Here is a 23447-nt window from a genome sequence, read left to right as displayed (position 1 = left end):
AAGAACATCATTTTTAAGAAAAATAATTTTTTAATATATTTAAATATAATTATATAGGAGTTATGCTATTTAAAAGCACAATGTATAACACACCACTTTTTTTTTTTTTTTGAAACCCATTATATAAGTATTTCCATTCTTCAAAATATGGGCAAACTTTTTTTGTCACTTTTAAGTGGGAATGACGAAAACTAGTAGAGAAGTACAACTACAAACAAATTGCATAAAAAGAAACGTAAAAATTAACATAATTTTAGAAAATATATTACTTTTTATAATAAAAATAATTTTATCATCTCGCGAATCAAATCTGCTAAAACATTTTTCAAACCAGTAGAGTTGGCAAATAAAGCAACCACTTGTTCCAAGTGTACAACGGCAAACAAATGATGATTCCTTACTTTACTTGATTAATGCAAGAAGGGAGAATGTGGATGGAAGATTGTCCTGAATCTATTTTTGAACGATAAATGTTGTATTTTACTCATTATTGCAACAAAAACGCTTACTGCAGTTGCCTCATGCAGCCGCGGCGCGAATAGGTTTGACGTGGCCAAAAATAAAAAAGAAATGCACCGTTTCAAGTGATTTCTTCCTTTTCGACCTGGCCCCAAATCTACCCTACCTCCTTCGGTTTCCCTCCCTCTCTTTTTTTCCTCATTTGAAGATGATTTGGCCATCTCCGAGACTCTCCAAATCCCTCCCTCTCTGTGTTTCTCTCATTCGAAGACAAAGACCTTCCATTTCCCTTCATCTCTGTGTTCTCCCTTGAAAACAAAGAGCTCCCTTGCATTTTCCTCCCTCTTTGCGTTTCTCTCCCTTGAAGACGAGATGGAAGAGAAATAACCTTAACCCAGCCCCTTTCCCTCCATCCCAAAATGACTAACACCTAACCCTAACCCTAACCCTGACCAAAAGAAAACACATTTCCCTTCATCCCAAAACCCTATCCTAGCCCCTTTCCCTTCATCCCGAAACCCTAATCCTAGAAGACGGTGATCAAGGAAGCAGCCAATTAGTCACCCATGTTCTGTCTTGTCCAGGTGGAAGGCAAGTATATATCTAGTATTGTTTAGTGCTGTTGGTTGATTATTTTGTTACAAGGTTGTTTGATGATGTAGACCTGTATTTGTGAAAAAAATGATAGTTGTATATGTCGTATGCTAGGATTATTTCTCCTAAAAAATTGAGTTTGGATTGTAACATTGACGACGATAACCCAACCCATTTAAATAAAGAGGTTAAACCCTTTCACGTTGGTTGATTATTTTGTTACAAGTTTGCATGATGTATACCTGTATTTGTGAAAAAAAATGGCAGTTGCATATGTCCCATGCTAGGGTTATTTTTCTTCAAGAATTGAGTTTGGATTGTAACATTGACAACCGTAACCCAACCCATTTAACTAAATAGGTCAAATCCTTTAACCTAAACCTATTAATTTTGTATTGGGTTCGTGTCAAATTCATAAGTCATGTCAACAATTGTAAGCCCTAAAAGTGAAGCAAGCATTACATTATTGCACTTCTATCTTGGATGTGTCTTATCTGATATGTTACTTGAGCATTTTAATGTATGCAGTTTTCTCTTTTTCATTTTTTTCATGATAAGACTGATGATGAAATTAATTTGATGTGTCACAATAGCCAAAAAGTATTTTGTTTCTATTTTAATTTTTGGTTCTTCTAAGTTTTTGTGAGAGCCAATCGGTATTAAATAATTACAGATGAATCTATGTCAGTATTTTTATGCTTATTAAGTATCCATAAAGGTTCTTTCCTTGTGCTTATAACCCTTTAGCAATCTGTCCAGGATGCCAACAAGGGGGGAAGGGGAGGTGGTTCACTGGAAGTTAATAGTGATAGAGTAACTTCAAAAATTTTAATAATTATAGACATGCAACTTCGAATAATGGTGGCGGCGCTGCATCAATTCTATATTTTAGTTATAGGTGTGCAACACTGAATAGTAGGACATGCTTATCTATCCTTCCTTCTCACATTGGTTCAATGTTTCTGTTTATGCCTTTTCGAAATATGTAGTGACATAATTTATCACATTTCAATTCTGTAAAAAGTGCAGCTGACTTGTATTATGCATTATTTTCTTTGGTGTTGCTTCTGTTTTACTTTTCAACTCTTTTTCTTTGGAGTTTTAATTTTTAACTCTTTTGTAAAAGTGCAGCTGACTTGTATGATGCATTATTTTCTTTGGTGTTGTTGTTGTTTTACTTTTCAACTCTTTTGCTTTGGAGTTTTACTTTTCGATTTTGTAAAACGTACAACTAACTTGTATTATGCTTATGCATTATTTAATTCGGTGTTCTTTTGTTGTTGTTTTACTTTTCAACTCATTTGTTTTGGAGTTTTTTCAAGTGATGACTAGTGAATGAGTTGTGCTTGTAGTATACGTGCAGTGATAAAACTGTTACATTCAATACATATTTATATTCAAGGCCAATCAAGCTTGTTTAACATTTTGAAGGCAGCTTACTCAAATTTGTGTGTTCTTCCTTGCTTCAGTCAAATTTTGATATTTAGATTTGTCTGCCACGATGCTAACAAGCAGTGTACCCCTATCAGTTTTGCTACTCTCAAATGAATAATTTTATGCTTTTGATATATGTGTCTTTCCATTGTGATTCTAGTTCATGTTAGAATGTCATCATTATCATTGTATTCTTCGTCATTTGCTAAACGTACTTTGGGTCAACCATTTTGCTTTTGTGAGATTGAAGCTACATTGAGATACTCAAATACTAAAAGAAATCCAGGATGCCTCTTCTTTGGATGTCTAAAGTGAATAACTACTAGATTTATAATGTTACATGTTTAATATTTTGATTAATATTACGTATATCTAACATTTTTAATATGTGTGTGCAAAATATGAGGGATTACCATACTGTAAGAATTTTAAGTGGGCAGATAGTAATCAATACATAGAGTCGAATGTACAAGAAAGAAAAAATGAACTATTAAGAAATGAGAAAGAGATCAAGAAGAGACTCAGCGATGTCGAAAAGATGGAGATTGAGCTATGTAAGAGAACAGATAAGATCGAGAAGAGAGAGTTGGTGCTTCTTGAGAGAGAAGTTATCCTAAGGTGTTCATACACGCTATCTCGAGTTTATTGGAGTTTTGTAGTTCTCCTTTGTTATTACTTAGTGAAATGGTAGTAGTTTATGTTACATCTTAGTCTAAATTTTTGACACTTTGATCCTCTGACCTCTCACTCCTTTGTGTCATCACTCCAAACCCGCATTTTTTAGCATAATGCTTATAATAGCTCAACAAATCCTCAAACGAATTGAACTTCATCCCCGACTTTGGCTCCTTAATAATATCATCACCATCTGAGGATGGCACTACCTGTGGTGTACCAGTAATGCCATCGTTAGTTTCTCGTCCATCTGGTCTATACAACAGAGTTTCTTCATCAACTCTAGCGGAAGTACGTGGCGCTTCAGTTTCCAGACAATCGGGTCTATCTTCTTGACCAACTCTTGCACTCGTTGCGGAACTTGTAGCGATAAATGGCCTCGGAGGTCCCATCCCATATTGAAATGGGTAACCAATGTTTTGCTTAAAACAAAAAAATGAAAACATTTAAACTGCTTAAAAAATAATTAACTTATAACTAAAAGACAAGAACGAAGTTGAAAAACCACCTAAATGTTGCTTGAATTTTTGTTGTCATCTGGATATGGCAGGAGAGCTGGTGACCATGCAGGCACTGGTATAAAGTAACCGGACATGTAATTTTGATAGTTTAGTAGATCATTTTGAGGAATGAACATAATAATAATAATAATAATAATTAGGATGCTAAACATTGAGTTGCAATAAGTTTTTTAATTATGAAATAGTATACTGAATTTGGGGGATTTGAGCTAGATGATGTTAGCGGAGATGAGTGTTCTTCCTCTTTTTCCATGTCCTGTACAAGTTGTTCAATATCCAATGTCAATCTTTAATAAGTTTTCAGGAAAATTAATTCAATCGATCAAGAGAGAGAATGAAGACTAATATTATACATACTTATTCAAAGAAAAAAAAAAGGATCAAAATTTGATTAGCATCAAATAAGATTACACATGCCAGACATGTACCAAACCCATCAATAGCAATGACTAAACCAACTTTCCACATGCCATCCTCTCTTCATCCAACTAGAAACAATATTTTCATCCAACTAGAAACAAATATTTAACAACAACTAAATCACAATAATTAAACCACAATATTTAACTAGAAAATTAATATTTTTAGCCAAGAAATTTTTACATATTTAACTCTATGCAATGCAAAAACCTTGCATTTAACAATAACTAAACCACAACATGCTTGATTGTTTATCAGTGACCAAAACATGGGACAGTTGGGAGCCCCAGCTCCTGCTAGAGCTCCTGCTAGTAGTTTTGAAATGAGTGTTTTTTTTATATTTTTTTAGCATATTTAAATATATTTTAAAAATAAAAAAATTTATAATAATATTAAAAAATACTTACTTAATTATTAAGTAAAAAAAATAATAATAAAAAAATCTTAGCGATAAGAACTAGCTGTAGAAATAAATAGGAATAGTAGTATTTAAACAAAAACAAAAAAAAACTGTACAACGGCAAACAAAAGACGATTCCTTGCTCTTGCATTGTCAAAATTCTTACCGATGGACCCACCGCAAACGCACACGACCTATACCCAAGACCTTTTCCTTTTTGGACGGCCAATCCTCCGAACAAAAAAGGAGAGAAAAATCCTCATTCCTTCTTCCTCATTCTTCCAACCCAAATTCTGAACCCTAATTGAAGAATTTGACATTAACCTTCAAGGCTTCTTGGGTTGGGTCCTATCGATTCCCTTAGGCGCGCCCTCCATAGCTCGCCTCTGCGAAATTGACAAACTTCATGGCCCAATCCTACAAACTTACATTCTCTTCCGTCTTCATCATGATCGCCGTACTCTTCACCGTCTGCTCCGTCCCTACCGTCCAATCCGATGACCACTCCTCTGTCCTCCAACTACATTCCCAAGACAACGGCAAGAACGACGCGGATCTCTGCGGCGGAGTTTCCGTGCCAGCCTCCTGCCCCATCAACTGCTTCCGCGCCGACCCAGTCTGTGGCGTCGACGGCGTCACCTACTGGTGCGGCTGCCCCGACGCTCTCTGCGCCGGCGTCAAGGTCGCCAAGCTGGGGTTCTGCGAGGTCGGCAACGGTGGGCCGGGCCCTCTCTCCGGTCAGGCCCTCCTTCTCGTCCATATCGTCTGGCTCATCGTGCTCGGTTTCTCCGTTTTGTTCGGTCTTTTCTGATGGATTTTGAGGCGTTTCATGGACTTCATGTCATTGATTGATTGGTCTGGTTTTTTCTTTTTATTTTTGTTCATTTTGTTGTGAGAATGTGGGCGAGAGGAGAGGCATTCGGTGCATTTTCTTTGTTCTGTATGTAGGATGCACATATATACGGCTATTGTCTGTCATTTCCTCCGATTCCTTCTGTTATATATATAAATTCCCATTTTTTTCTTCGGTGATGGTTGTGGGTTTGATTTAGTTTGTGTTTTTGTTTTATTTTCATTTGCATGAGTTATTGAGGATATCAGAACGGTTTTTATTATGTTTGGGGAAGTATTTAAGATGATCAAACAAAATAAAGACAAAATCTTTCAAGTATACGATTTAGTTCTACTTACATAAAAAGGGAACGATTTAGTTCTAAAACCAGATTAAATAATTTATGATTGTTACAGCCAAGTGAAAAGGATAAATATGCTTGGATATTATGGTTATTACGAATCAGGGTTCTTGAATTTGTGGCAAGAGTTTGCGCTTCTGATCCAGCTCTTTGTTAATTTATTTTTGGCCACTTTATTGTAAAGAGTTATGAGCTTAAATATGGCTTTGATTGTTTGATTTATGAATAAATTTTCATGAAGTTCCAACTGAACTCAGCCCCGAATCCAAAAGAAAAATCTTGAGTTAGGGATTTTGATCTGTTTCTCTTTTTTTTTTTTCAAATTTCTTTTTCGGATTTTGGAGTAGGCATCTTGTCCTATTTCAGTTGTTGTGCAGAGGTATCTCCAAATTATCTACTTCCATTTCTTTTTATATTTTTCTAGCTCCTCCTAGTAGGATGCTTTTGATGGCGTAATTATACTCATTTTTCCTATGATGGCTTTCAAATTCACTCATTTTCTTGTGCACTTGCATCAGGATGGAACAGCGACCTGTTCCCACCTTTCCTATAGCAGGGAGGAAGATACCGTTTGTTCCAAGGTCTATTAGGACATAGTTTTTAGGTTTTTTTTTTTTACACCAATTTTCTGGTTTGGTTTGCCCTTGAATTATCCGAAGTGCACTTGTTGAAAATTCGTTGTCGAGGGCCTGTGCGCTTCTAGGATTAGTTGGGGGACGCTGTACTTGGACATCTGGTGCCTATAATAAAAAGAAGTGTGTAATATCGTGTGAGGATGAACTTGTGTGCATGAGTCTCATGTCACAGGTTTGATTCCTCTTGGGATTTAAGTGGGAGGTCATGGCGGTGGGTTGTTGTGCTAGTCTCCCCAGGTGTTTAGGTTCCATGGTTGAGTCCTAAGGGCTTTATTGGGGGTTGTTCCCCCGTCATAAAAAAATAATAATAATAATGTGTGAAATCCCCTCAATCATATACAAGATATTGTGCAAAAATAACTACACTGTGACATATTTGTTCATGATGTTAATCATCCCAAGCTGGGGAGGGAATATGAATGAGGAGAAAGGTATGTGTGTAATTGGTTTGGTTCGATCTGGTTTTGGACATATTTTGGAATCGAATCGGTCTAAGTTGGTTTTGAAAGTTTGAAAACCAATACAGACCGGTTCATTCAGGACATCGGAAATTTCGGTTTTCATTTTTTTCCCCCTTTTTTCCGGTCCGCTTTAGATTTACATGTGTGATTCGGTTTTGGAGGTTTTGGACTTTTTTGCTGGGCTAGTTGTTTTTCCAATCGGATAAAAAAAATTATACAAAAAATGTGTAAAAATGTACTTATCAAAAATGTATTTATCCTTGGTGTGTATATATATAATATATATCAAAAGTGTACTTTTATACTTGTACCATATTATATATGTATGTATGGAACTTAATATATAAGGATAAATAATACCATGTTAATAACTAAATATTAATATTCATGTTTAAGAGTAAGTTTATATCAAGGAAGCAAAAATAATAAGATTAAAATTTTATTTATATTAATTTTATAATATGTATAATATATATAGTATATAATATATATAATATAAAAAATTAAAATATATATGTTTTGGTTCGGTTCAGTGTGAATCGGTTTCAAAACATGAAAATGGGGATCGAACTGATTTTCAATCGGTTGGGTTGATTCGGTTGGTTTTTCAATTTTTTCTTTACACCCCTGGCGAAAGGGCCAAGTCATGTTTGGCCTGTTGAAAATAGATAGTATTTATGAACTTGTAGCTCCAGTAGCCCTTATGTATCATATGGGAGATGGCTCTTATTAAATTGGCACCACATTGTTCGAAATCTCCTCTCATCGCTGCTTAAGTGTATGCTGCACTTCTTTACTTTTTTTTCCCTAAGTTTTTCTAAGTAAGCAAGTAAACTTCATTAGAAAAGATGATACATGAGGAGGAGGTGAGGTTCCCCAACATCCCATAACAATAACAACAATGCAAAATGATGGATAAAAAAGAAAGAAAAAAAAAGTTTTTGCTATCAATTTCTTGATCTTCACCCATGTCCTATAAAGAGGATGTCGTCATTAAAGATGGTAATAAGTTGTTTGTAAAAATTTGCAAACAATGGAACCACCACTAGTGGCGGTAGAACCTCTGCTGAAAGTGGTGAGAGTGGTGGGTGCACTGTTGTTTATTGTCTTGAGATGATTTTTAGAGAGATTCACACTTACTTCTCCAAGATTATCGGTTAGAGAAAGCGATAACATAGTGGAAAACACGGCATCGGGTTGACTAATCTACGGCCTGTGATCATCTGCGCTCCCGCGCTCTTGTGATGGCGCGTAGCAGCCATGCTCTGGTGGGATGGAGACAGGGTGGCCCAGATCTAGAAGATCTTGGCAAGCTGAAGCTGCTGGTACGGCGCATGTAGCCGTCAGAGGCACGTGAAGGCCACGTGCGGCAACAAGCCATGTGTGAGGTCGACGCGCCGATTATTTTGGCGTGACTCCGCTTCGTCCTGTACATGAATATGATGCATTTACAGTGCAACAGAAAAGTAGTTGTATGGTAGAAAGCTTATTCGCAATTGTAATTTCCTTTCCGTATTTGTGATATTGGGTGCAGGAAGTTGCAATTTTACTTCTCCATACAATGTTTAGCTTATTTACTTACTCGAAGATCAGATGTGCGGTTTTTGTCATAAAGCCTGGTTTAAATAGTTGCCCACTCTTCAATGGCTTATTTATAGCTTTTGTTACTTGGACACATTGATGCTAATGTATCTATCATCTATGTGTGGCCACAGAGCCTGAATCTGGTATTGTAGCCCCTTCTGTGCGCTTGATTGGACTCCGGTGTCTGCTCATTGATCTTTGTTCTGCATCTTTAGCTAAAATGTGAATTCAATAGAAAAGAAAATGTATTTTCTGATTTATTTTTATGCATGATATCTGGGGCTAAAAAGAGAACATTTGTAAATTGATTTAGATTTCATTATCATCATTTCCAAAGTCAAATCTTGTTGATAGAAACTTTACCATCAGATTCAATGAACATAAACAATTTGCCAGCCCACGCATGAAGGGATGCAGAAAAAGTAACAAAAACTGAAAGTTCTACCTCATAACCGGAAAAGTTTTCCATTCCTTTGTTTGATTTTGCCGGTGCCTAAGAAAAGACATCCTAATTGTCCCATATGGCACGGCAAGTGCTCTCCCAAAAGAGTAGGCATCCTACAATCAATCTACCATAATCATCAGCTTTCCTCTTTCAGATTCATCTAGAAACTTAAAAGTAGAATTAGAGTGACAACCCACAAAACTGAAGGGAAAAAAACAAAAAATATCCATAAGGTTTTCTGCGGAAACTCTATGCTCATTTATAAGGGCTCTGAAGTGAAAATCCTGGTTTGCTATTGCCAAGAAGACCTTTATCGGCTGTTTTATGAGCGGTGGCACTCTCATTTCCAGTTTCTCCAGAGGAAGCATTTCTTTTTCCGCCTATTGTCAATACAGGGGAAGAGGTTTTCTGAGACCTATCACTGAAAACGTTACCAATCAGGCTTTTGTACATAGTGAGTGCTTGAGCCATCATGCTGGCAGGATTGGCAACTCCACTAGGAAGCAAAATTGTCGTGCCCTGTTGAAATAAAGGAAAGCAGAGAGCGAGAGAGAGTTTAGTGAAAATAATTGAGCATCAAAGGATATAATTGCATATAATGATATATTGGTCTGTTCATCACCTCCTTGGCAATATTATTGAAGGCATGAATATATTGCTCAGCAATTCTCAAACTTGCTGCCTGCAATGCAAACCATAATATCAGTTCCCAACTCAGTCTTTATGATATATATTTTTTCACGTAAATGTACAACTGCTACATGCCACAGGCCATCAATTTTGTCTCTGAATCACAGGTATGCCGGGTCTTTGGAAGACACTAAAAGGAACATGCAACCATATCTTCATCCTAATTAGTTCCAATTGAAAGACGTACAAGTACACAAATGAATATCAGTATCTATCTCGAAAAGGTTATGAATGCAATCAGTTGACATTGCAGTAATCAAGACCTTCAGTTCTATCAAATTGATTAAAGAGCACAAAGAAAGTTAAACTTGTCAAAACATTTCTGATCAAAAACATTTTCTCACCAAAAATAAAAAACCCACAAAGCTATATACTGCAAGTATGGACACCTTAAAAGTGCAGGATAGAACTTTGGAACCACTCTATAGAAAATAAGTGATTTCCAAACCGCAATAAACGCTAGGACAAGCCAGAGGGGAGAGAGATTCAGTTGTAGATCTGTATCATGTATGCACTGACTCAAATGGTAGAATGTATTGATTGCTTTAACATTTGAAACATTCAAAACGAAGCATCCTAACCTGAATGCATGATAACTAAGAGCAAACCAATTCAATGGAGCTGGCTCTCTCTTCAAATGAGTTTTCTCTCAACTCGTGAGTGAGTAAAAACCTGCTCTCAGTAGCCTTCTGTTCCCATCCCTCCTCAACAACCCGCCCCCCAAAACCCCCCCATCATCCTTACAGAAAAATCACCCCACCCATCCAACACCCTTTCCATCTCCATCCAGTTTCTGTCAGCCTTACCATTTTCCTTAACACCTGCAACTTCCCCCTACCATTTTCGTACTCTCTCTCTCCTGCGTTGCTGTCCAACCAAGAAGACATTGAGGACCTCATCAAGAAAGAGGCAGCACTCACCTGGAGTGAACTACTCTTGGAACCGGAATTTGGGCTTGCAGATCACTTTTCCAGTCTATCCCTCATAGGTAAGCTGATCTCCTCCAAGCCACTGAATAGAAGGACATTCCATACAACTATCAAAGCTGTGTGGAGCTTTGTGGCCGACCTAATCATTGAAGATGTAGATGTAAATGTAAATGTCTTCTTGTTTAAGTTTCCCACTCAACAAGCTAAGGATATGATTTTAAACAATAGGCCATGGAACTTTAAAGGATTCCACATGGTTTTGAGTATTTGGCCCCCTGGACTCAGTGTTTATGAAGTAAATCTGAATTTCTCTGCTTTTTGGGTCCAAATCCTGGCCTACCACTGGAGCTGTTAACAAACCTCAATGCTCAAAAGATCGGCAATATGCTAGGAAGACTAGTTGAGGTTGACCGAGCCTCTATTTTCGGAGTTGCTTTGAGAAGATACCTTCGGATCGGAGTAGAAATAAATGTTGAAGAACCTCTCCCAAACACATTCAACCTACCACGGCCTAATAGGGAAACAAAGAAAATTCACATCAAATATGAGAGGCTTTCCGATTTCTGCTGTGGATGTGGGAGACTTGGCCATGGCCCACACCATACAAGTTTGTCCTAGCTTTGCAGCCAACATAGAACTCCTACATTTTGGTCCATGGATGCGAGTGGAGGGCTCCCTCAATAGAAGAAATCAAGTTTTCGACATGCAACATATTCAACAGCATCCAAATCCTCTTCAAGTGCAATGCATGCCTATTGAACCCCCTGTGGTTCCCTCCCCTGATACAGAACCTACTCTGGAACATTCTCTCCCAAAAGATATTATAAGGGCTGCTCTTCCCCCAATGCGTATAAAAGAACCAGATGAGAGAACTTCGTCATCTTCAAGAAGGTTGGCAGCTGCACCATCTGGAAAAGGCAAAGAAAAAATCCTAGATGTCCCTTTGAATCAGAAATATACTCAGGACCAGTGGAGTGAGTCCTTCCTGTTCTCCACTACCGGTGCAAACTTTCAACAAAATTTCTCCACCAGAATTTCTTTCCAATCGGAAAAGCCGCCAGAGCAATTTTTTAATGTGGGAATGATGCCGCACGTGGAAGGGAATCTGCACGTGGGAAGGAACAGTTGACTGATGGCTTAGTGTCTACCCATTTAGAGCAAATCCCATTAACACCTGACAAGCCTCCAAACGTCCTCCCTATTAAACACCCGTCCCCTGGCTTCAAACGTCTTCCATCAGCCGCTTAACCCATTCAATGCCCTCCTACAACTCCCCACCTCTCAGCAAACCAAAAGGGTCAATCTCACCGAACCAGTCCAGGACCCAAATCCGACCAAAGCCCATCCATTTACAAGCAAATATTTCAGCAACTAGACAACATTCGTGGGCCCTTTCCACTACACAAATATAGACCCATCTTCTGCTTTGAAAACAACCAACAATATAACCCTTGTCCCTGACTAACTTTTGGAACAAGCTCAACGATATCCCTCTGCTTTTTCGGGTCCCATGTTAGGAATAGGAGATTTTAATTCTAGCCTAAATCATGATGAAAAAATTGGAGGAAGGCCCTTTGCTTCCCCTTCTTATCCCAGTGGGTTAAAACTCTTTATGGACCAAAATGGCCTAACGGACCTAGGATTCCTATGCCCAAAATTCACTTGGACCAATAAGCGGCATGGGTTTGGCAATATTAGGGAAAGATTAGACTGTGGAATTGCTAACTCTCAATGGACCCTCTTGTTCCCTGATGCAAAAATTCACAACTTCCCTATTCTTTCATCTGATCATGCAGCAATTTTTAATCCCTTTAGCTCAACTTAACTTTCACAACAGAAAAGACTGCATTAAATGGATCCATCACTCTTTAGGAAAATTCTCTGTTAAATCAGCTTATGCAGCCATTTTAATCCAACACCAGGGGCAAAGCTCAGCTTACCCCCCCACCTACTTGGAAAAAAATCTGGTCCCTCAAAATCCAGGATAGGCTCAAAATGTTTCTTTGAAAAGTCTTGAACAGTATCTTGCCAACTAGGAGCCTCCTAAAAAACTGTTTATCCCTTTTGAGGATCAGGCACTTTGCCCCATTTGCAGTACAGAAGAGGAAAACATTTCTCACCTTTTCCTAAAGTGTCCCTACTCTAGAATCCTGTGGCGGCAATCCCCTTGGCCCTTAAACATTGAAAGAATAGCTGACCAAGATATCACAAACTGGATCCTTTTCGTCCTAAATCCAACCACCAGTCAAGCAATAACTCAAGATGTACAAAAATTCCAGCTTTTCGCAGTCTTGGCTATGGACAATATTTGGTTCTATCGGAACCAAAGCATTCATGAATCCACCCCAATCAATACAGACCAGTTTGTTTCAAATGTTCTGAAGTCTTTCAAGGAACACTGCAATGCATGGGAATGGAAATTACTTGGCAACACACCATTCTGGACCCCCCTCCGCCAGGTTCTCTCTCAATTTCTTTTGATACAGCAGTAAGAGAGTCTGGTAGCACAGCAGAAGCAGTGGGTAGAATCCAAGATGGTACAGCTATCTTTGTAATCACAAAGTTCTTAAGGTCAAAGAACCCGAACCAAGGAGAAGCTATGGCAGCAAGTATAGGAGTACAGGAAGCCCTTCTACATCAAAACAGGAATGTCATTTTAGAAGGTGATTCACAAGTGGTTGTCAAAGCTCTACAACAACCTCAACAAACTCCAGACTGGACAATAGAAGCCACAATCAGAGATACAAGGATCATGCTTCAGAATTTCAATAAATGGGAAGCAATCAAAATACATCAATATCAAAATCGATGCGCGCATTCCATTGCGTAGTGGGCAGCCTTGAACAAACTGGTCGGAAGCATCCCCCTTAAGAAAGTGCCTCAATGTATGCTTGATTTCCATAGTGGCAAAGACCCACCCTTTATTCCTTGTTAATTGTTGTAATTGCTGTAATTGTTGTAAGACTCCTATATTTTCTTAATGAATCTTTTATATTTGCAGAGAAGAAAAAACTAAGAGCAAACCAACTACATGCAGATTGTCAGAAGTAGCATCCAATGGTGAAGACCAGATTACATGCACATTCATTGTCACTGAAAGCACATTTTGGTAAATGAAACCTATATGAATTCTACTTTCTCCATGAGGAATAAAATAATATTAAGGTAGTTGACATGCTAATATTATGTCTAGAATACTGCCCATGCACTCAAGAGCATCAAAGGACCTCACCTCTATTCCCCCATTTTTCATGACTGCCTGTGATACCGTGGCAAGTCCTTCAGCTGTTGCTCTTGCTTTAGCAAGGATTGCTTCTGCTTCACCTGAGACAGCAGTATTGCAGATAAGAAGACTGAATGATGTCAATTGAAAGAGTAAAGGAGTGCCAACACTAAGACTTAGGGTGCCCTTGAATTTGTGCATGCTATATTAGATTAGATAGGATATGTTGAGAAAAAAAAGGGCTTCAGCATAGGACTTCTCGAGTTGATATTCACATAACATACAAGAGAACATGAACAAGCCCCCTTCAGTGATAACATATACATAAGTTCCTTTCAAAATCCAATACACAGCCTAAATTTCTTGTGGCAACCACTCCAACAAAAACATTCTAATACAGACCAAAGCTTGTATTGATTATGAATTCTATCATAGTCCATGCTAAAATTAAATGCATGTCCAAAATAGCATATATGTTCTAAAGATATCAGTAATAACTTACTTATCAAAACAGATTTTAGTACTAATATTAGGATGGAAGAAAAACAATACTTCCATACTGTGGGAATTAATCTATATTGACGTGATAAATAACCTTGGGCTCTGTTAATTTGATCCATCTTTGCAGCTTCAGATTGTAAGATTACAGAACTCTTCTTTCCATCAGCAATATTGATGTTGGCTTGTCTTTCTCCTGTAAATTATAAAGAGACGTTAATTTCTAAGAATGCATAAGGCTACCTAGTTGAGTGTTGAAAAGTGGTACACTAAGAAACTTGGCATATAAAACTGACTTTATTACCTTCAGAGTCAAGAACTTGAGCTCTCTTTTTGCGTTCTGCTTCTGCTTGCATCTCCATAGCAACCCTCACTCCACGAGGAGGAGATATATCCCCTGAGATGAAGGATGAGAGATCATTTACAAATAATCCAAGAAAACTTGGCATAAGAAAGTCTGATACAAGAACAAAAGCGAAAAGTGACTTACTTATTTCATAACGGAGGCACTGTAGACCCCAATCTTTTGCAGCCACATTGATAGACTCCTGCAACAGTTACGCCATTACAAAAATCTATTACTCCTTTCTCTAAAGTAATCCGTGAATTTTTTTTACAAGTAAAATAAATTTTATTAATACCAAAAGAGGAATAGGCATAACCCAAGTTCATAGGACATATACAAGAGAAAACATCTAGATTAATTCACGAAATTGTAAGAGTAATATCAAACTGTAAAGAACCCAAATCTGATTCAAGCTGATTCGATATAGAAATATGATAAAACAGTTAGAAAGTACCACAACCTCTAAAACAGTAGGCTAGAAGCAAACTGAAGGGGAAAACGACCATACTGTTGAACCGCATGTTCTAGCTTTCAATATTTTATCTCATCCCTTTGGAACTTAAAAGGTTCCCTGCCAGTAGCAAAATATATTCGCTTCCAATCAATCTGATTGCAACTCATATCATTACATAAAGTCAAAATAATGTTGACAAACTATGTGGATACCAGGCATATCCATGGTTATTAAAATCGAAATTCAGATTCTAACATTTAATAGTTCTACGAACCTACTGCTTACCAAAACAAAGTTCTATGAACCTAGCAATTTAAAATGATGAAATCTACTTTTAAAATCTTTTAGGATTCAAATCTCTTATTAAAAACCCAATCTTTTAAGATGAGGATCAACGCCCTTTAAGTGTTTGTTCTTCCATATTTAGATACGGAGATAGATCAAGATAGAGATACTTCTAGTAGAATCCTAATGGTTTTGATAATGCACAAATGACTGAGTTGTTTTTTTTATTGGCACTGAATGTCCGAGAACAAAGTCACGACTAATCCCGGGGGTGTATCAGCCCTCGGCAAGAAGTTTCCGGAAGTGCACCTCGGGTAATTCAAGAGGAAGTTCCCTTAGTCCAATGGCTCATAGAAATTGTTTGCACCTAAGAGGATTCGAACCTTAGATCTGGAGAAAGCATACTACCAAGACCAAGACCCTCACCACATGAGCCAATCCCTAAGGGTTAAACCTGAATTGGTTTTTTTTTTTATAAGTAACAATGAATTGTTTCTCATTGGGGAATAATAGAATATTATATATTAGAGGATCAAAGGCCCAAAGAACACCTTTATAAGGGACCCAAATTGGTGGACTACTTAATTATTTAATTTGGAGAAGGGAGCAAGTGATTGTGATGTTCAAAACCTAATTTTAATTTGATCAGGATAAATGGCTTCATCCATGAATCAATTTGTCATAACATAAAAAGATGCAAGTAAACACCTTTAGGTTTGTCCTAGCATAATTTTCAAACATGTTGCCACCCTACAGTGTTAATTATAACCAATGGCGTTGTATGGCACATCTAATAATTATGAATTAGACTAGAAGTCGCTCACAAAGCATTTTCTGCATCACTCCCCCCTGGAATGAACTAAAAAAAATCACAGTATGTATCCAAAAGGAAGTGGGGAAAAGAGGTGAAGGAATAAAGCCAATGAAAGGTATTAAAATCACTCATATAAAATAAGTTATTATAACCAATTTTTTTATTCACAAAAATTAAAGCCATTAAACTATGAATGAGCATGAAATTAATTGCTTCCCTTATCCCCCTCCGGTTATCAGTGGATGGATGTGTTAATAAATATGGGATTCTCAATACACATTAGACACCCGCCAGATTTTCAAGACAAATCTATTGAACAACTTGAGCTAATTAAACTAACCACTATCTTTTCATTCAGCGTGTCTCTTTCCTCAAACGTCTTGTCGAGAGTGATCTTACCAAGCTCACTACGCATTGTTGTTTGCGCAAGCTGAATCACAGCATATATGGGATTCTCAACACCATAAGAGGCCAGCTTAGGGTCCACAATCTGCATCAAATGCATTTGAATTGAGAGACACATTAACCAACAAACTAAACAACACAATCCCAGATAAATATTCAACACCTAAAAGAATAAAACCAAGCAACCAGTTAACTGAAACACCAAAATGACAACGACCAAGTGAACAACATCTCAAGAAGTACCTTGATGTAGAGCACCCCGTCGATCAAAATGTTGACATTATCCTTAGTGATAGCAGACTGGTCAGCGATGGGAATGGCATCCTCCTTCAAGGAATGCACGTAGGCAATCCGATCGACCAGCGGAATCAGGAAATGGATTCCCGAAGGCAGAGTCTTCGCATACTTGCCGAACCTCTCGATTACATAGGCCTTTTTCTCCGGTACTATCCGAACCCCCCAATTCACCGGCGGCGTTATCTCATAGCTTCCTCACATCAAAACCGCCCCAAACAAATCACTCAATTAAACAAAGATTCACAAAAACCAAAATCTATATACACATCTATGTATGTATATGCGTTACCTGATGCCTGGGTCGCTACCCGTGCGGAGAAAGCGGACTGGGATAGTGGAAGACAAAGGAGAGTAGGGAAGCGGAAAAGCTCTTGAAGATGAACAATTGGTTTTTCTGAGAATCAAAGAAGGGGAAGAAGTAGAGAAAGGTCTAGATGTGGTGTCGTTAACGGCAGATTGGCGGAGATATCTAAGGGCTTTCAGTGAATTTACTTTCCACATATTCATGCTTTCCTTTCTGGGTCCTTCGGATTTCTTACGTTCATGCGGTTGTGTAGGTGGTCTTTTTTTTTTTCCTCTGGAAATGTAAAGCCCCTGTAAAACCTTTCCTCGTGACTCTCTCTCTCTCTCACTCTCTCTGTTTGCAATCCCAGAGCTGCCAAGCTTTTAGTTCCATTTTGACTGTTGTCTTGGGCAGTTCTCAGCCGAAGTGTTGAGTCACGTGTGCCTTGGATGAGAAGTGGGCTTGTTGCCTTTTCATTTTGCAGCCTCCAGGCACTTGACTCGTTGCCAAGTTTGTTCAGAGATTTCAAAGGAAATGAAGTTTGGATGCATGATGATTAGAGTGTAATTGGTCTGGTTTAGTTTGATTTTGGATAAAATATGGAATCGAATCAGTATGCACTGATTTTGTATTTTCAAAAACCAATTTCGTACAAGTTACACCCTAAACCGGTACTTCCAGTTTTATTGATTCTAGTCCTGTTCGGTCTGGTTTTTTTATTTTAATATACTATATTATATATTATATAATATATATAATAGTATATTATAGTAGATAATACTATAGTGGTAATATATTGTGGCATATTATAATTGTATTATAGAATATAGTGATATATTATAGTATATTATAATATATAATGATATAGTATTAATATAACTATTAATACGATAGACTATAGTGATATCAAATTTTAAAATTTAATATTATATTAATTAATAATTTATCATATAATACAAAACTATTTTTTATATAATTATATATAAAAATTATATACAATATAAAAAATTATAATATATATAAATCGGTCCGGTTCAGTCCAATCTGATTTTAGAAAAAGAAAAACATGAACCGACCGATTTTGACCGGTTTTAAGAAAAATAAAACTAGTACCGGATCGAACCAAACTCGGTACCAGACCAAACCCACCAGTTCGATTTGTCTCGGTCCAATTTATCGATTTTTCTTTACACTACTAATGATGATTTTCTTTTCAGTCAAAGATAGATAAAATTCTTTGCATTGCTTGTATTTAATATTATATTATTGGGAGGATTGTTTCCCACTTGGCCCATGTTGGCCGGGCTTGGGCGGTTAGGGAGGCCTATCTCAACCCAAGTCTTCCCTCCAACAGCCTCAGAGTCATTCAAAGGGTCTAGCCCTTTAAATTACGTCAAATTAAGGAAGTGCTCAATATGGTGAGCTAGATTGAAGAAAACATATGGGACGTGTCGATTCTGACATCCCCTGTTACACACCTAGTGTTGAAAGACTTACGTCAGTAAGCACACGAGGGACGTGGGTGACCCTCTATTCTCTGATAAAGGGGACTATAAGTGATCGCGCCGTTCACTCACTGTCGGGGCATGCCCTGGGAGCCATGCTGCATTAAATGCACTGTTTCATAACACCACGTCACATTGATGCCCCGATTAAGATAGACACGGGCGGGACGGTTTAACCCTGACACGGAGGACAAAATGTCTCTGATGGGGCCTTGTATAAATACTACATTCCAGATATGAAAAGCTCTCTCTAAACTCTAGATATGTTAGTCGTGAATATATACATAAAGAGACTAACTTAGGCATCGGAGGCTACCCGAACCATCCCAAGCCCGTCTTCTTCTTCCTTGTGTTTGCAGGTGAAGATCTCACCCTAGTTGCTAGAACTTTGCCCAGGCATACAAAACACAATGTTAAAAATTATGATCCATATAATTAAAATTATTTATACAAGTATCAATTTTAATCAACACAACTTCTTATGATAAGATATAAATATTACAAGTATTTATCCCTGCTTTGAGAATACCTAATAATTACTCTTGTTATATTATTGCTTATATTATTATTAGTTTTTAGTGATATTGCATATTGCATTGAGAATCATATTCTAATGGTGTAAGAGCATCATCAATGGATAGCGAAAAACTAAATTCATAAAGTATTTAGCCATTATGTTGTGGGTTTGATTTTCCATCCTCAAAATGGCATGTGAGTGTGTGACATGGGTTGCCAGCTATTGTGTTTTACATTAGTTTTTGAAGTTGGCAAATGTTGAGTAGGATTGGGATGGTGCTCTCAGGCAAGCAAGGGAACTGAGATTAGTACATCTGGCTTCTTTATTTTGGGGATATTTAGCATCAATATAAGGTAAAGCATTTTCAGTTGTCACTAATTTGGATATATTTTAAATACTTTCCCTTTCCTTATACAAAAGTATATGATAATATATCGACCAAATTTATCACAAGAGCCTCGTAAAAGGATTAGGAAATTAACTGTTGAGATGGTGGAGATGAAAGAGTCGTGTGATGGTATATATGAGAACATATAATAATAATAATAATAATAATAAGAATAATAATAATAGATTAATGCTTGATATAGTTCTAAATGTCTAAATTTCGCACATTCCCTTTAAAAAAAAAGTAGGTTCCACAACTAAAAAATGATCATTTTTTTAATGTAAATTTCAAATTTACCTACTTTTTAAAAAAAGAATATACAAAACTTGCAAACTCTAAAACTACATATATCATGTTATCTCTTTCTCTCTGTTTGGAGATGCTGCAGTTCCAAACAGGTTTATTGTTAGCATTAGCACGGACAGGAGATGCTCTTTTTACCTGTACAATACCTAGAGGCTCGTGAACAAGAACCCCACCCTATTCTCCCACCAGCTCACTGAAAGTGACAAACTTATAACGGGAGGCAGCCCACTGAAAGCACTAATATTGAGAGAACAGATTTTGAATGTGTCATGTGGCATGGTCCACAACAATATTCAGGCAAGATAGGTAAGTACAAATTATCAAGTAGTCTTAGCCCGAGGTTGGTCAGATTTCATGTGTAGTGTCTAGGTAAAATGAAATTTGAAAAACAATATGCTAATTTTATATTGGATATTAAACTGGTAGCTAGGATCCTGCCCAATTTGGAAAATCAGGGCAAAATCATACCAATACTTTAGCAAATCAAGACCAATACCACTCACCTAATTTAAGAAGATAATGCAAAATCTTGCATTTGCTTGAATCAAAATCTTAGTCTAAATTTATTTCCAACCAAGCTACCATGCATCTACCCAATAATCCAACTTCATAGCCAAGTTATAGAAAACATACCCTGATTTTGAATCAATGATACTCATGCATAATCATACACCATCACTTAGCAAAAAGGGCTTTCATACATTTAGTGATTCTAATGTGATGCTACTGCACCATCTAGGATAACATTAAGAGGGGTTCTAGTAAGCCCTGAATCACTTGAAAGGAGCACAAGAATACCCACTGCAAAGACCTGTGGTGCTGTTGTAGGGAAACAAAGCAACAGGTCTAGATGGTGGCAGTTCAGGCAAAGGTACCTCCATGCTCAGAAACTCCACCACTTCCTCCATGGATGGCCTGCCTCTGCTCTCATTCAGGGTGCAAAGCAACCCAATTTCCAAAACCCTTATTGCCTGTTTCAAGTTTACCACTGAGCCCATTCTTCCATCCACCACCTTAACTTTCTCATCCATCTCATGCATTCTCCATGCAAAATCCAACAAGTCCCTCTCTTTCTGCTCCACCTCAGAGTCCAACCGGCTCCTCCCAGCAATCACTTCTAGAACAAAGACACCAAAATCAAACACGTCGATCTTTTGGCTCACTGCTGCCTCGAACTGTCTTGAATCATTACCAGAGAGCACGAAGCCAAAATCTCCCAAGACTGCTCGGAAACTGACATCAAGAAAGACACTACTGGTTTTCATGTTCTTGTGGGCTAGTTGCTTGGAGTGTAAGAAACTAAGGGCTTCTGCCACATCTTTCACAACCTTGAATCGCCGTGTCCATGGAAGAACGCCGGCCCCAAACAACCATTTGTCGAGGCTTCCATTGATGAAGAAGTCATACACAACCATGATTTCGCGATTATCTTGACACCAGCCTCTGATGGACAACAAATTTGGGTGACGAAGTCTGCTAATAGTACCGATTTCCTTCAACAATCGTCTCCTATCTAACCCCTGAGAGTTAAGAAACTGGGCTGAGCACCGTTTCACGGCTACTTGGCAGCCATTGGAAAGCTTTCCTCTATAGTAAATTCCTCTTGCATCACTACCGAGTACTTCCAACTCGCTAAAACACCGAGTTGCTGTGGAAATCTCAGAAAGAGTGAAGCGGCGAGGTTTATTTGGAGGCGTCGGCCGTTGCTTTATCTCCGGCAATACGACAACATTGCTCGATTTATCACGTCTGCGCTTACTGTTCAAGAACAGACTGAGCAGAACCGCCAGAACTAACGCCACCACAGCCAAGAAAATCAAGAAGCTGCCGGTTGGTTCGGTTCGAGCACTCTTGGTAGTTTCGTTATCCACAAGGATCTTACTCTCACATGTTTCCGTCGAAGGGATACGAAGAAAAGCTTTGCTTTGGGACGTGAAGTTCCATGACAACACGTTGTGGATTTGAGTCAAATTGCCTGTGGAAGCTGAAAAGCCTACAAACATGTATTCTTTCAGAAATGGTGAGAGATCAAGTGGCTCAGAGAAGATAGGTTTTAGTGGATCATCTTCTTTTGCGGACCCTAAACGGATGTCCAGCCAACGGCGTGTACCATCATAGGAGATCCAAGCTCGGTGAACCAAGCCATCATTAAGGACAACATCGACATCGGAAGCATTGAATGTTCTGCTGGAGATGATGCTACCTAAGTTGATTCCCACATGGTTATCATTAGGGTCTCCAAATCCGGGGCTTCGATGTGTGTCAAACTCCACAGCCACTGCTTTATAATTTTCCTCGCAAGCATCATTAAGCATGGCAAGCCATGGCCCAGACCGTCCGACAGTGAACTCGTCGGGGACAATTATGAAGGCAAGGCCACTACCACCCTGGCCAGTATCAGAACCGAGGTTGGTCGCATTATTTAGTTGAAAAGCAAAGGTGGTTTCAAAGGAAGCCGGAGTTTTGGTGTTAGGGTCAAGAAGGCGGATGGGAGAGGAGTAGAGGGCTCGGCCCGCTTGATGTCTGAGATCAACTGCTAGGGATTCCCCAGGGATTTGGAGGACACCCTTTTCATTTGAGAACTTGGCACTACCTAAGAGTCTGACATCATGGACAATTCTGGGGTTGTTGTTGAGGATGAAATCTGGGAAAGAAAGATGCTTGGTTATATTGATTACAGGTCCCTCTTCGAGCTGCTTGTGATCACTAGCCGAATCAACCAGAACTAATGGGTATTCTCCGCTTAAAGCTAGGAGAATAGATAAACATGCCAACCAGCAGCTATGACAAAAACCCATTCTCGAATATAAAAAACAAGATGTGATTCTGGAAAGAACTTATGCTGGTGTGGATAATGGAATTCAGAATGCTTTTGAGAAAGGATCGAGACGGCCGGGGGGATGTGGGTAAGGACTGGTTTTAGTACGTGGCTAAACAAGAGCCCCCCTGTTTATAAGCACGATAAAATGAATATGATCATCGTGATCCTGAGCTTGTCCTGGTGTGACAAAAACATAAAGTAAGATGGGTTAAAGATAATCAAGTAGACACAGCTGAAGAGGAATCTTGGTGTTTGTCTTCACAGTTTTAGTGGGTGACAATGATGGGTTCTTGCATGTGGTTGGATTAATTAGTCTGTGGGGTACACTTTGGGTGGCGTTTGGTGCATATTGATTTCTAGGTCCTCTTCCTTGGACCCCCCAATTTGGATGTATTCTATCATTGAATAAGACCTTGCCATGTTTAGCAACCAAACGAAACCAATGGAAGATTATATCAAATCTAGCAGAATTTTTGTTACAAGTTCTCATCACAAAGCAACCTACCATGGTCCTTCCATTAATTATTGCATTGCAATCAACCAAAGAACAAAGCCAGATGAGAATGGGGCCCTTATGAGTGTTATTATGACCATAGCAGTTATTCAGTGTCCACAAACTTGCATTCAAGTTATAGCATCTCTGCATGATGTGATAAGAATCACAGAATGTGTAAAACTCATTCAGAATCAAAACTAGGCATAAATATGAGAATATGAGGAATTCAGATGGCATAATTGTGTAATGAGAAGTGCTATAGACACAAAAGGATAACACAAAAGTAAATTCACGAAGTGACGTGATTTTATGTGATCCGTTAGATCTATTTTACGATAAAAATTACTCTACAATCTAACATATCACATT

General features: G+C 38.2%; 3 protein-coding genes across 3 annotated transcripts; 1 reads left to right on the top strand and 2 right to left on the bottom strand.

Moving 5' to 3' along the window:
• The first annotated feature begins 4678 nt into the window (after positions 1–4678).
• On the top strand, positions 4679–5533 carry LOC108996615. The gene has a single exon (XM_018972609.2). The coding sequence runs from the start codon at positions 4910–4912 to the stop codon at positions 5312–5314; it is 405 nt and encodes a 134-aa protein (XP_018828154.1). The 5' UTR covers positions 4679–4909; the 3' UTR covers positions 5315–5533.
• A 3224-nt stretch (positions 5534–8757) lies between these two features.
• Positions 8758–17624, bottom strand: LOC108996614 (stomatin-like protein 2, mitochondrial). The gene is made up of 9 exons (XM_018972608.2): positions 17052–17624; positions 16709–16952; positions 16401–16550; positions 14652–14709; positions 14466–14558; positions 14259–14357; positions 13673–13764; positions 9444–9503; positions 8758–9340 (listed from the first exon to the last, which is right to left on the bottom strand). The coding sequence occupies exons 1-9, from the start codon at positions 17267–17269 to the stop codon at positions 9077–9079; spliced, it is 1278 nt and encodes a 425-aa protein (XP_018828153.2). The 5' UTR covers positions 17270–17624; the 3' UTR covers positions 8758–9076.
• A 2644-nt stretch (positions 17625–20268) lies between these two features.
• LOC108996609 (L-type lectin-domain containing receptor kinase VIII.2-like) lies at positions 20269–22772 on the bottom strand. The gene has a single exon (XM_035684443.1). The coding sequence runs from the start codon at positions 22557–22559 to the stop codon at positions 20535–20537; it is 2025 nt and encodes a 674-aa protein (XP_035540336.1). The 5' UTR covers positions 22560–22772; the 3' UTR covers positions 20269–20534.
• Positions 22773–23447: the final 675 nt, after the last annotated feature.

This window comes from Juglans regia, chromosome 13, assembly GCF_001411555.2.
Source record: "Juglans regia cultivar Chandler chromosome 13, Walnut 2.0, whole genome shotgun sequence".
In the NCBI taxonomy this organism is placed as follows: Eukaryota; Viridiplantae; Streptophyta; class Magnoliopsida; order Fagales; family Juglandaceae; genus Juglans; species Juglans regia.
The sequence above is the reverse complement of the archived record's forward strand: the minus strand, read 5'-3'. Positions and strand labels throughout refer to the sequence as shown.

Bases quoted from the DNA above. Each gene is read 5' to 3' on its own strand.
- LOC108996615 (XM_018972609.2), top strand. From the start codon at position 4,910: ATGGCCCAATCCTACAAACTTACATTCTCTTCCGTCTTCATCATGATC.
- LOC108996614 (XM_018972608.2), bottom strand. From the start codon at position 17,269: ATGAATATGTGGAAAGTAAATTCACTGAAAGCCCTTAGATATCTCCGC. The intron at 13,765-14,258 runs GTTATTTATCAC...CTGCTGTCTCAG, and splicing joins TCAAATTAACAGAGCCCAAG to GTGAAGCAGAAGCAATCCTT. The intron at 9,504-13,672 runs GTGAGGTCCTTT...TTTGCATTGCAG, and splicing joins TGAAAAATGGGGGAATAGAG to GCAGCAAGTTTGAGAATTGC.
- LOC108996609 (XM_035684443.1), bottom strand. From the start codon at position 22,559: ATGGGTTTTTGTCATAGCTGCTGGTTGGCATGTTTATCTATTCTCCTA.